Here is a 14,986-nt window from a genome sequence, read left to right on the forward strand (position 1 = left end):
CTGTGATTTCACACAAAACATTGTTTATAGAATAAAGCCTGCCAATATTCAGGAATTGAAAGATAGGATTACCACAGAGATAAGAAGAATTGAGCAGTTACAGATGTTGCAACATGTATTGCAAAATTTTAAAAATTGCGTGGCGTGTTGCATTGAACTAAATGAACAATTATGGCATTTAGGTAAAGAGAATATTACATGAAAAATATTCAGTATTCAGAATATATAGGGTGATCCATTTGAAATAACAAAGATTATTTTTTCGGAAAATGGAAAGACTTAACAACAATGTAGATACCACCATAATACCGGACGTATCACTAGAAAAAAAAATATAAAACTTGTACAAGCCATTTCCGATTTAATTGAGGCGTTCCATACATAAAACTCATTCTGTATATAGAGCCCTCATGTTACATTTTTCGAATAGTCAATTTATAATTTACCTATCTGTAAATATGCAGTCATGGTTATTTCCTTTTGAACTCAAAATTGTTCCAACTGACGGCCTTCTGTCTTCTGTAGTCCAATCCAAACTTAAAGCGTCACACGTTTATGAATATTTGAGAAATAAGTTTGCAGTAATGGATGCATGACATCGTGCACTATCAATGTGATTATCAAATCAAAAAGAACGTTTTGGAGAGATTCAGGTAAAACTTTTAGATTGTTATAATATTGATAATAAACACTTTTATGGATTTGAGAATTAATAATATTCTTAAAAATAGGCATGGCTTATGTTGTTGAAATACATTTAACCATGTAACAACACTATCAACAGTAAGAAAATTTCAGAAAAATTTTTGAGAAAATATGAATTTAGCAGAGTATTTGCATTTTTAGAAAAATATGTATTTTTTCACTACAATATATTTATAAAACATGTAAATTTTCACAGGATTTTGATTTACTGATATCATTTAAACATATTTTCTGAAGAATCTCTCTAGCTATATTTAAACTCAGACTTGTCTTCGAACCGTGTATTTTATGGTTGTCCTTCTTCAACGTGGCTTTCTTCTTTTCTCTCGATTCTCTCAGTCTAATTTGTTTTAGGATACCGACAAGAAGCTCATCAACATTGTGCTGAATTCCACTAGATGTCTCTATGAATTTGCAGTCTCTTGCCACTGCCAGCGATTTTCCTTCTGAAAATGCAAACGAATTTCTTTTACGACTATTCAAAGGATATATTCAAAATGAAAACGTTTTAATCAGGCAATTTCTAATTAAAAATCTAAAGAGATCTGAAGTAGGCTTCATAACATTTATAATTAAAACTTGAAGGTCTGTAGAAGTTAATTTGAAATAAATAAAACGTAGAACGTACAGGCAAATGGAAAGTGAAAAACAAGGAAAACAAGAAGAAAAATATTAATTGAATAACTATTATGATTATTTTTGTAATGTTCCACACGTACAAATTACGAATGATAAGGGTGGCTAAAATTTTGTTCCTGGTTTATGTTCAAGTGTCAGAATCAAAACTACCAAAATTTGATTATGGTGTGTATTAATAATATAGTTACTTCACAATTTGCTGAAAGAATGTGGTAACTCACAACATAAGATGGTTACGTCGACCTACATTGAGGAGATATAGAGAACAAATGCCATGAATATGCTTAACTCAAAGTGTTTCATGAACTCATGTTTTCTTATAATGTTACTGAAAAAGTACACAAATCAAATTTATAACCATAGGATAGACGTGGCACAAATAGGAAGAAGAAATAAAATATATTAAATACGATACAAATCTTGGGTTACTAGTTTCAAATTGTAATGTTTAAAAGATGAATATCCAATTATTTGGACCTTTTTTGGCAAGTTGCGATGCTTTTTTTAAATATATATTTATGTAAATCTACATTTTCATTTATAAATGTGATCAGAACAAAACGTCAATTGCAGCTAACAAAAGGGTATGAGGACGGTGTATATAAAATAAAAAAGGCTTTGACTGAAAATTGTTTTCTAATTTGGCAATTATCAAAGGTATTGAGTATAAACATATTAGAAGTTTAGTTCCAAGTATGGAAAAACTAGAAGAAAACTAACGACTTAAAGTAATTACCAAGTTTTATGAACAAAGTCAAGTTCTGAAGAAATTGTTTATGACAAACAATTTAATTCTCAGTCTCAGTGTCAACGAGTTTTCGTCCACTAAAGGTTTGGAAGTTTGGAATTACATTTAACGGGAGTAAAACAGCGAATACATAAGATTTATTATTTATTATATTACGAGAAACTAAACTCATAAGTGTATTCCAAAAGATATCAAAAGTTCAACTCGAAAATGTTTGGTTGGAAATTTATTGTGGGAGCTTTTGCAAAGTGGAACGTTTCTAGTCTAGCATAAAGGAAAATACTACCCTTACAAAGTTGAGTTGGTTCAGGAGTTATGAAGATGATCCTGATAGAAGGCAAGAATTTATGATGGACAGAATGAACGCAAATTTGCAGTTGCAGTTCAACTGTAGATATTGGAGCAGAGAAAATCTTTACTAGATGTGTGAGACTCACATTCAATATCCTAACAAAGTGAACGTTGGCCCTTATTTTTTTGAGGGCACAGTTAATGATGAGGTTTATCTAGATTTTTAGATTAACTTTTTAGTGCCTATATTACAAAGACTTTTTCCTGATGTTAATCATCCAAATGAGATAGATTGACCTATTTACTACCAACTAGACAGAGCTCCACCGCATTTTGCGCGTACAGTTTAGAAATTATTCAAGCGAGGTTTTTCCCAATAGGTGAATTGGAAGACGTGGAAAGATAATGGCAAGCTAGATCTCCCGATTTTACTCTTCTCGATTACTTCTTATGGGGTTATTCAAAATCCAAAGTATATTCCAATAGACCAGACAATTTTGCTGATTTAAAGGCTAGGATAACGGAAGAAATTAACAAAATAACCCCCAAGGTTACACAAAATGTACGAGAATTCCAAAATCGCCTCGGTTATTGTCAAGAAGTGAATGGTGGTCAGATTGAACATTTAATTCAATTGTACACTACTAGAGTACATTGAAAACTACATTTTAAATATTATGTGGCATTATTCATTCTACGTAAAGTTTTGTGATAGAGACATTATCAAAATTAATTTTCTCAGTTATGATTGCACCAAATTTAAAATTTTATATTACTGAACATAGGACTAAAGTCCCTTTACAAGAAGGTGCCACACGACCTCTTTTCTTATTTAAAAGATGATGCCTATAATTCAGAGAGGGTGCTGGAGAGGGATAATCTTTTCATTATGTAAATTGTCAATTTAAGAATAAAAATCTACTTGTTTTAGGTTTTTTTTGAATGAAAATTCATTCCTTACGTATGGATCGCATTGTATAATTGTTGTGTTATGAATGTTTTAACCACGTCAATAAAACGGCCAATTAAAATGGTTCTTTTCAGAAGAATAAGAGCTGTTCAAATAATGCATAAACGTATTCCTAACTACTTTGAGTACTGAAAATTGTTTTGCAAACGGTTAGTTTTCATACAAGTACATTATACAAAAGGTAATTTATCATCTCCATAACAATTTTCTGTTATTTAGAAGCTTTCCTCAAAAATCATCACTAGTACTCATATGTTGAGTTACTTTGCAGGAAAGTGGAAAGAAAGCAAAAATAAGAGATAACAATAATGTTATTTTTCATTAATAAAACTAGATGTGCTACTTGGGAACTTGGTTATTACAAGGTGTATCGGACATTGGAATTGTGAGTGTTGTTGTTTGTTGGCAATTTTCTGTCAATGCATTTGATATTTTTAGATTACATGTTACAATCTCGTATCCCGCAGGGAACACTCAATACTTATTATAAATATGTAAAAATGTTACCTATCATAATCATGTGATAGCAATCATCACATATGGGGCAGGGAGGAATAATCTCTCAAAGGTACATAGACTGACCTATTTTTGTGCAACTGGGACCATCAAATTTTGCCTAACAGCTGCATTAGAAGTGAGTCTAAATCTTCCACCTTTCCTCATAGTACTGGAAAGCGTGGTAGAGAAAATTCGTTCCCAAATAATGACCAGCCTTGGTACATGTCTCAGAACGTTGTATCAAAAATGTTTATCTTTGAGAAAAACTTCACCTCAATAATAAACTGTAAAAGCAAATGGAGTCAAAACGCCATACCAAAAATGAATAAAAATGCCATACGAATGGATCAAAAACAGCGGATGGAACTGAAATAGGAGTGCATGGGCCCAGAACCAAACCAAAAAGGAGGTAAATAGGAACAAAACCAATGATTGGGATAACCAACAGGGGCTAATACGGTCAACGACTATTCTGGGAAACTATAACCAGTGTAGATCTGCTGGATATATCAATCTAAGTAAGAACAATCTACGAATACTAATAGGAATTCTATCGGGGCACTGTCGCCTCAACACATGAAGACACTAGACGTACCAGATAATGGGGCGTGCAGATTTTGTTGCACAGAGGACGAAACCTATGTCCACATTCTCTCGAAGTGTGAAACACTAAGGAACACCAGAGCACTACACTTGGCAGCGCTTGAATCATAAGACGAAGAGCTTATGAATTGAGGCTATCCCACATCATAGACTTTTTAAAACGAGTAGGATTGATGGACTAGCTGTAAATCGCCAGTTTCAAGTTTCTATAGGGTAATTTTAATTTAATTTTATAGTGTGTTATTAAATTGATGAGGTATCTTAGTAGAAATGATATATTTTCCAACTAAGTGATAAAACAACAAAAAATCAAATCATATAACCATTTTTATTTATACTAACCGTTTGGAGAAATTACTCTAGCACGTGCTAAATCCGCCTTATTTCCTACTACAATAACGCTTTTTTCTTGGGTATAACCTTCTCGCCATAGGTAGTTTAATGTTTCTTCAGCATGTTGAAAACTAGATCTGGATACCACTGAATATATCATGACACACGCGTGAGGTTCGTAAGTACTCAAAGAATTTTCCACCTAAAAAAAATAAAAAAGGCCGTGAAAAATAATTCACTACCTCAGAAAATTCTCAAAAAGGTTGAGAAAATTTTTGAATCAAAGTTGTATCCCTAAATATTAATTTTGGAGCTATAAATTATTTATGATAAATACAATCAGTTAAATACATTATTCCAATAGTAATTTGTATGCCAAGGACTGAAAGTGCTACCTTGTTGGAGGAGTCTGAAAGTTGCGAGACGAGCGAAGCGAGGCGAGCAACAGACGAGTCCAACAAAGTAGTATTTCAGCCGCGGCGAGCACAACCTTTTTTAGACGATGCGCATAAGATCCAAAACTTTTTAAATTACAGTGAGGAAAGAAAATAAATAATAGAGAATAATAAACATTCTATTTATTGAACAATATAATGTACTTAATGATATTTGCAATGTCAATATTAATTTATTAATTATTTGTAGTAATGTTGATTGTACCTCCATGACAATTATTAATATTGGATACGGATGGAATATCTATATGTGAAACTGTCAACTGTCAACATTGAAGTGGCTAGAGTCACATTTAAGGAAGTTAAAGTTGTCTACTCCAGAGCGTCCCGAAAGTGTTTTGCAGTACGGAACTGTCACTTTCTCTACATGGAACACTCAAGACGTAACTTTCGGTATGTAAATGAATACAGAACGAACAACCTTCAGATGGCGTCGTCTAAAAAGGTAATTTATCTTGTCCTAATTATCTCCATAATAATTTTCTGTTATTTAGAAGCTATATTTTTGAAAAAGCATCACTAGTACTCATATTTTGAGTTACTTTTGGGGAAAGTGGAAACACAGCATGAATAAGAAGTAACAATATGGTTTCATCACCCGAAGATTTGTACACTCATATAGTTTTTTGTAGAAAGTCACTATGAAGGTAAGGCAAAAAAGTCTACCGCCACTAAGCTAAGGATAGGTCCTTAGAGCGTATTGAAGCTCTTCATTGGTAGCTAGGCGCTTCCATTTCCTACTTCCATAAGAAGTAGGTAAGACTGTATGACTTTCAACTTTTGAAAAATGTTTTTGTGACATTGATACTATGCGGCTGTGAGAGACATAAGATTTATTAGATAATATAAAATAACTGTTAGCTTAATAATAATTATAATACAATATCAATATCTTACTCCATAAATATTGAATTATGCCAGTCTATAGTAGATTGTAGAACTTTACCACAAAACAATGTCATTCAAGCGGAAATGCCTTTATCAATAATTAAAAAAATGGATTTGCAGCTTTTTATTCTAAAGGTGGTTGATTGAATAATGTTTTGGCATTGAAGATGATGGATTTTTTTACCAGATCATAGGTAGGCAATGTTGAGTAAATGACCAAATTTATTCTTCTAGTAGGGTAACTATGAATAGGTCTCTCAGCTGAGTTGTGAAAGTGTTGGCGAACCAAACACACGGATTCTAGAATGAAAAGATCAAGGAGAGTTAAAATTTTGTATGTTTTAAAATAGAATTCGCAATTCTTTCTACTACTCAAACCATAGTAACGAATAGCTCTTTTTGCTGAAATGACTACATGAATATTTACTAGAAACTTTCGAATGGCACAGTCATTGGTAAAGTCAATGTTAAAATCACCGCATAGAACTCTTCTGTTCTTAATAAGCAGAGCGTCGATTAAATTTAGAAGGTTCTCTAAAAAATAATGGATATTTGATTGAGGAGGACTATAAGTACAAATTATAAATAAATCGATAATTTTGCTGTAAATATTGAAAAAAATCATAATCTAATGCAGCCGTGGTTTGTTATGGAGCAGAATCCGGTGGCGATTTCTGATCTAAACGTAGACTTGCTTCGTTGCTGTCCCATGAAATTAGTCCTTAGAAACCCTTTGATCAAAATAAGTAAGACATTTTCTGCTTTGCTGGGAAAGTGTGCGTGTATCAATAATTTTGATTGTTCCCTGGATTGTCCTACAAGACCTAAGTATTATCATGAGTTACAATAATCTCTAAGAAACTGTTATCCTTATTATTATACCGTTTGGAACAAGTTAGGTCGAACGCCATTCGCTTCATTATGTGGCTTATTCTTGAACTGATCGTAATTCTTCGAACTCCCGGCCAACAAAACTTGTCTCTTTGTCGTGATTTTCACTAATACAGCGATTATACGCTTCGTACTTCTCTTGCTATAAATGTCAGTTTGCTAGATATTAAAGTATATAAGGGGATATATGTATGTTAATTGGAAAGAAAACTACTAATTCGAGTGCTAGTGTGTTTGTATATTGGCGAATTATTTCACAGAAAGGAATAATTGTTTAAAATAGGTGTTTAAGGCGGTCTGTGTTAATTTTTGTATAACAGGGTTATTTTTATTTGACAGGACTGATGTTGCATAGTTCATACTTAGTTGTATTCTTTGGAGTCGGAGGGGTAATACTCCGGTGAGACAGTAAAGGCTTTCAATCGGTTTTGTTCGAAATACACCAGTAGCGATTCTTAGTGCAGTGCAATGTGTCAAATTGTTTAATATGTTTTCTCACATGATGCATAGATCATGGAACCGTAGTCGATTCTTGATCTAACGAGTGTTTTATATAGATTTATCAGACACGAAGAATCAGTATTCCATTTATGACTGGCAATTGTTTTTGATAAATTAATGCCAGACTTTCTTGTAGTGATTGATATGTTGTTTCCATGAAAACATTATTGTTAAACGGATTTTTCAATTTTAATTTATCAACATAATATCTCAAAATATTTTTGATAAATAACACTTATTTGCGGTTTTCGCCTAATTTCTCGCCGATTGCTACAATGAGGGTCAAGTATGTATATTTTAGAAGGTACGAGTAGTTGAATGAACTTGAAATTAGGTTCCATTCAACCCCTTTTTAATTCAAGATTGTCTGCTCCTCTAGAGTGTTGATGTAATTCAATTCAGACCAAATCTACAAAGTGTTCCGCTTAGATATTTTCTATAAAGGCCGAAATGAAATAGAATCAAATGAAATTCAATCTTACAATTATCCCTCCCGCTTGATTAGTAGGTAAAATACGCTATGTCTCTACTCAACATCTGAAGCTATACAATCAAACGCTCAGTTTCAGAAATAGTATTCGTTTCTCAAGGGATGACTTTCAATAAAAAACTATCGTGGAAAAAAACATATGGACGTTTGAAAAATAGTATGCCAAGCAGGGATATGAATGATATGAATCTTTAGTAAGAACTAATTTGACTATGGTGTCATAGTTCAATGTTCCACGAATTTTTTGAGTTCAAGGTACAGCTAAGACATGGTAAATTTTTGAAGGTACACCAAAAACAAATGTAAACAAATGTAATGTTGATTGAAATTGAAAATTGTTTTTAATATTGAGTCGAAAATCCTAATTCACATAAATAGGTCGTGGCAAATGGCAAAAGTATTGCAATATTATACTCAGAAAGCAGAGGATATTAATTTTTCACACATAGCCCAAAATGTTCTATATCTGTTTCTGAAAACTTTAATTTTGCTATCCTTTTTATTTTCATCAGTTCCTCCTCCACATTAACTGGTAAGTGTTCAAAAAGAATTTTCTCTGCAAGAAGTTTCAAGTATTTTATAATCAAAACCTGACATTTTGGAACATTTTATTATTACCATTGGTAGCGAGACTGATTCATAGTTACAATTTAGCGCGAAAGGTTTCAATTGTATCCAACGATGTTAAAAGATTGGGATTTCTGCCTTGCATATTTTCAATCTCATTTGAATGAGCAAATATATGAGCCAGATTTGCAGGTTTTGCAAGCCATTCTTCTCTTTTAAATAGATATGTATAATCTGAACCCTGGGACTGCGAAAACGCCTCAGTCTCATTTTTAATTTATGAAAGTACTTTCGCGTGAGAAAGACATGTATTTATGTATAAAACAAGAGTGACTGATGATCTGCCCCTATTTCTTAACATACTTTATATTAAAAAGACGAGAGTTCAGTGGTCGCGACTTGATGTAGTTTACGATTTTGATAATTTCTTGTAAAAACCAATGCTGTTTTCCAGTATTAGGATTCAGAAATCTTAGTTATGGAGCCTTTAAACTTTCCTGTCATAGCTGTTGCCCCGTCTGAGCAAACACTTATACAGTTACCCCACTCCAAATTATGTTCATGAAAAAATATTCGTCCGTTACTTTAGATATTTCTTCACCAGTTGTATGGTCAGGCAGTGGAAAACAAAAAAAGGCCTCTTCCAATTCCCATCCATCAATGTATCTAACGTTTGAGATGACATGTGCGTGACTCATCAACTTGTGGCGCAAAAACTCCACTTACTCTCAATTTTTCAATCAACGTCGATTTAATATCGTTAGATATGTCATTAATTCGACTTGAGATAGATTCTGCCGATGCAGGTATTTTTTCAATTTCTTCAGCAGCTTCTTGGCAAATCATTATCTTGACAATTTCTTTGCAGACAGGTGAAACTAAAGTTTCAGCAAGACTTTTCTGATTTAATCTACATGTTAGCGGTTACGTAGCTTGCTTTCGATAGGTCCTTCAAACGTTGAAAATACGTTTTTTTTGGGCTACTTATGGGTGTATAGTGGTTAAATGTCGTACCAGTTTACCGAGCACCATCGAATTATTATCCAAAGTTTCTCCGCACAGAAGATATTTAGGGGTAGAACAAGATTTCTCTCCGCAATATGTAAAACCGTAACTTATGTAGCTTTCGTGATATTTTAGATGAACAATTTATGGTTACTTTTTCGTTGACGCTTTTCCTTCTTCATTACTTCCACTTAAAAATTTAAACTACGTTTGATAAATTCATCCATTAGTTATATTTGTTTTACGCTTACAATAACAAGCATAATAATAAGCAACGAAACAAAAGCGGGCGGTGACTTTAAATGGCACACACGTACTAATTCGACGGGAAAACGGGTAGTGGGGGCGGAAGGCCTCCACCATCCGTGCCAAACGAAACCACGGAATAAGATGAATGAAACAAAAACCTCTCCCTCGTACACTCACATGAATAGAATAATATAATGATAAGTAATGGTGAGAAAAATACTTATGTACCTTGGAAATCATTCAAAACATAGCCCTACGAATAGCTATAGACGAATTTTGTACAACCCCAGTTAAAAGTTTACAATGCTTAACAAGTTTACCACCTCTAAGCTTATATCACAAACATCTATGTCTTTCATATGCTTTCAAAATCGCTAGTAATAAAGAGCAACTCCAATCTGCGTATTCTGAAAATATCCCGGACGGAGCGCATCACCAACATGGAAGTTATGCAGTGACTAGGGAAAGAAAAGGAGCTGGAGTATTTTGGCCACATACTAAGACATGACAAATACCGTCTCTTGCAGTTGATTGTCCAAAGCAAAGTGGATAGTAAGAGGGGATCAGGAAGAAGACGGCAATGATTTGGTGTGTCATCTGTTGATCTGTTTAGAAACACAGAAAACAAGAATAGTCCTGTTAATAGCCAAGGTTCGCAACGGATAAGGCGATAATAGAAGAAATACATATTATCAACTAATATTTATCAATTACAGTTCCATTGGTGAAAAAATAATTTGGGGTTGATTGATTGAGTCTGTTTTATAAAAAAACCTCGAACCTAATAATATTTTTAAGCTTCGCAAATAACTTACCGACATCTCAGAAGAAGGATGGTCGATGAATATCATTTCGGATTCTTCTCCATCTAGTAATACCGATACGGTCCGTTCTCCAAATTCATCATCTAAAACAAATTTTCCCTGATAATGAAAAGAAATATCAATAATTTAAATACATACACAATGGATTCACTGATAGAAATTCTAATAAATCAATCTAAGTTGGAGTTACTGCTAAATGCTGCAACGTTTCAGGTTACAGGTGCAAGTGTTTACAATGAATCAAACCAGTTACACTAAGATAGCTAGTGGCGTGGTATTAAAGTTGAAAAAACAGCCACGGATACGGCTGTTCTCAACTATACGGCCACGTGGGCTGTGGCTGCTCCTCTCTGTGAAACTGTACTGCTTAGCATTTGATTATTAAGAAACCTGTTACACTATGGTGACTGGTTACGCGGCTAGTCATACAATTCGTATCCCGGTGCACCTGGAAAGCAGATGCTTTCCCAGAACATCAGTGCGACTCATCAGAGTGCCAAGTTTTGCTTTTAAGTGGCAATGGTTTATTTTTACCTCTAGAATTATTAGTATAAAGTTAATAGAAAGGATATGGAAATGCCCGAAGATAATGTCAAGATAGTGGATAAAGTCAAATCCGCTAAGATGGAAGATAGATTGATAAAACTATTGAAGGTCGTTGATCACAAAGTAAACACTCAAGATTTCATTTATGCAGCAGAAATAATCTTGCTCTTTGGGACTGCACCAAAGAAGAGTATTCTGATGAAACAGAAAATAGTCGTGTAGGGATCATCGACAATTTCCGAAAAAGCGGAAATTGGCAGAAATATTTTTGTTTGTTAATCGATTGAATCTTCATAACCAGCAAACTGAATACGTGAAATCTTCACGTATTAAGCTAGGTGATCGGTGACGTAGCCAGCAATCGTCGCCGGCAACGTGGCTAGTGTTTTGGCTTGACAGCGTAGTGTAACAGAGTTCTAAGCTTGATTCATATTATATTGGTATTGAATAGTTTCAAAATATTCCTCACCTTACTTTGAAAGTACATGATTGAAATTTTCTTTGCATAAAATAATGTCTTCCACCAATTCTTGGCCATAGAAAAATCAAAGACTTTACTTTAAAACATTTAAATCAAATAATAGGGAACTGAGGTGTCGAATTGAAGAGACCGGTAGAGGCAGCAAAATAAGCAGTGGTGGATTTACAGATTAGCCGCCTGTAGGCTATTCATCTTTTGCCTACTGACCTCTGTAGTTCGATACCTTGGTCCACAATTATTCAAATTATATTTTTCGTCGATAAAACTTCATAATTTAAGAACTAAGATTTCGCGTGAGATCTCTAACTATTCAACACTTACATAATAATTACCATTGAAACATATTTTTTATTATACTCTAAGTTTAACAGCAATAAGATAAATATTTTTTCTTAATTATCTCTAGGTATTACAGTTTAAGTTAAATTATAAAAACAATCCAATTTATTTTGGCCTACATTAGAATTCTTCTGAATGTTGATTAAATTGTCGTACGAAAACTTTTTCATTAGGTATGCATAAAGGAGCTAAACTTAAGCATTCTTCAACTTTTGAAAGAAAGGCTTCCCTCACCTGATAATTTTTGCCTAGTATACACAGAGCTAATATGAAATAAAACAGCTTTGAAAGGGTAAGCATTTCTGAACTAATTCCGTTTCTAAATAATCAGGTATAATTTTTCCCAGAAGCTAACCTTTTCATTACAACTGATATGGTGATAACTCATTCAATTTTATATGAAATAAAAATTTCAATCATTTCAAAATCCGTTTTAGACCTCTTGCTAAATCGAATATGAGTCTATCTATGACAACGAGAAAACTGTTAATCCTGAAGTAATCAACAGCATCTATTCCAATATCTTCATAACGTGCATATCTCCTTTTTTGTTGTCTTCTTTCATTTCCTTAGAATATTCTTCCTACTAATTCCATCGCCTTTTCTCTTGTTCAGCTATGAAAAACTTATTGAGTGTTTCATGAAGATAAGCAAGATATCATCAAAGCTTGCCTTCTAAGTGTAATTAATTTTAATATTGTTGATCAAAATAAAAAAAAGCTAAACAAAATTTGTCACCCCTTGAAATATGCTGCTACAGGTCGTGAACCTGTAAATCCACCACTGCACTGAAACCGCACCCTTATTACTTCGTTGAAAAATTATCTGCAATAACTTCAGAAATCGGGGTCAGTGCATCTTATTCCACATTAATTTTGCCTCATTGTTAAGTAAAATCAGCTACTACGAGTGAAACGATGCTCATAAATCTTTATTGCTTGGTATATTTGATTTATATGATTTACCTAAGCTTGCATCGTATGTATTCATATACTCAGATGTCATGAATTGCGATACAAGTGCAGTTTTCCCAACACCAGCATCACCTAACATAACTACTCTGTATTTTGGAACTTCGACTTCTTCGGGCGATCCCAGTGGTGTCGAATCAACCGTATGATAACCTGAACCGCAGCAGGACCCTTCAAACGGCGATCTTTCTCCAGAAACGTTACTGGCTCTGAAACAATGAAGAGAGAAATTGATTAGTTGCAGAAAGCTGATTCACTAATGCTATAACTAGATAAGTTGTACATTTCAATTGGTGGCGCTAAAAATGTTTAGAAATAGGAATCTCTTGAATCAGAATAAGTCTTGTTACTACAACCAGGTATTTTAAGTCACCTACTCCTTGCCGGACCAAAACCTCACTAAATCCAGTTATCTAGTTCTTCAAAACATATTGTAAATGACCTGATTACATGTTTTTGTGTGTGGTTTCAAAGTAGTGAAAAATACGAGTTCTAGAAGTGGAAGGATATTAGAAGCAGCCCTTAAAACCCCTCATGTTCGCTTAAGGGAAGTATTTTCTTATTTAATGATAGTGAGTTGTGAAAACAGTGACTACTACTGAGGCATCAAGACGAAACTATACTGCTACCACTCTCTACCAACAGAAAACAACAGGAAGTAAAGGTTTTTGGGATTATGTTTCTATGCACTCGTAAAGGTGTTGTTGATATTGCTATGACCAAAAGGACAGGAGAAAACACAACCGACTTCGAAAAAAGAGGGAGAGAAATCACATTGAAAGCTGTCCAGTGGTGGAGTTACATTATAGTCGATTTGGCACAAAACGTGAATATCTTGACCTTTCGCTTAACATTAATCTAATGTACGAAATGTACACATAGTTACGAGGAGACGTAATTTGAAGAATACAATCTTGGTTTCCACACGATTTTCCAATTTCAGAAAAAACGTTACACTTAGGAACGCGGAGCACGACCTTTACCTACCTACCTACTTCACGTTCAGAATAAGTTGAAGGCTCAATATTTTACAATGCAAAAAAATGCACAATCACTTGTCAATTGAAATTCGATTGATATCATCTTTCTCCGCATTCCGCAATAATTTGAGAGCATATTATAAAAATTATAAAAAAGTATTTTGCTTAAGCAGCTAATAAAATTTGAAATATACAAAATTTTGGATTTAAAAACTCAAAAAGCTATGAAAATTGGTTATATCTCATATAAAATCAAATCTTCTTCATGTGGCTTCTTCAGCTTAGATATTTACTATATAAGTATTAACAACTTATACAAATCCTATCCTAATTTAGAGTCTGCTTCCAACTTTTCTTCCAACAATCGTCATTCGTATCTAAAACTTTATTTCTCTAAAAATTTTGTTACGGAGCCCAACATTTGTCTTTTATCTTTCCAAAATAAACATGATAAGTTGTTTTGCGAAGTTGAGATACGTCTTAACTTAGTTTTTTTGAAATATGTATCGAAATAATCCGGCTACTATTACAAACTTATCGTATCAAGCTAATAGTTCCGGTATTATTTTTGAGAAGTTCTTCAAGCTAAACTGATATTCCACACCAAAAAGGACAGCAAATTCATGTCGCTAAACTGACAAATATTGAAATCACTGAGATACACTTAATTGTGAATGAATTTAGAGTTCACGAATACATTCTAATGAAGTATGGCTCGTTTATTTTCTTATTTATGTAGATATCATAATTGGGAAAAAACTTGTACATTTTCAATGAAATTTTTTAAGTAATCACTTTTTCGAGAAATTAAGGAGATTTAATGCTGGAGCTCCTCCACAATTTGATAGAAAGTGTAGTAACCATTTTCCAACCGATGGATTGGTAGAAGTGCAGAAGCTCTGAATCATTAGCCTCTTCGGTCATGCGATTTTAATCACTTGGATTACACAGTTTGGTCGAATAAAAAAGAATAAGTTTTTGCTACAGAGGTAAATTCACCTCAAGAATTAGA

At 33.5% G+C, this 14,986-nt stretch overlaps 1 protein-coding gene across 1 annotated transcript in view; it reads right to left on the reverse strand.

Moving 5' to 3' along the window:
• Window positions 1-833: 833 nt before the first annotated feature.
• Window positions 834-14,986, reverse strand: part of LOC130446550 (uncharacterized) — a 181,230-nt gene continuing 167,077 nt past the window's right edge. The window contains exons 7-10 of the mRNA XM_056782881.1: window positions 12,989-13,203; window positions 10,649-10,740; window positions 4,797-4,989; window positions 834-1,151 (exon numbers count right to left, since the gene is read on the reverse strand). Of these exons, the coding sequence (XP_056638859.1) occupies window positions 877-1,151; window positions 4,797-4,989; window positions 10,649-10,740; window positions 12,989-13,203 (775 nt within the window). The 3' untranslated portion in view covers window positions 834-876. The remainder of the gene's footprint in view (window positions 1,152-4,796; window positions 4,990-10,648; window positions 10,741-12,988; window positions 13,204-14,986) is intronic.

Source organism: Diorhabda sublineata, chromosome 7, assembly GCF_026230105.1.
Source record: "Diorhabda sublineata isolate icDioSubl1.1 chromosome 7, icDioSubl1.1, whole genome shotgun sequence".
NCBI lineage: Eukaryota > Metazoa > Arthropoda > Insecta > Coleoptera > Chrysomelidae > Diorhabda > Diorhabda sublineata.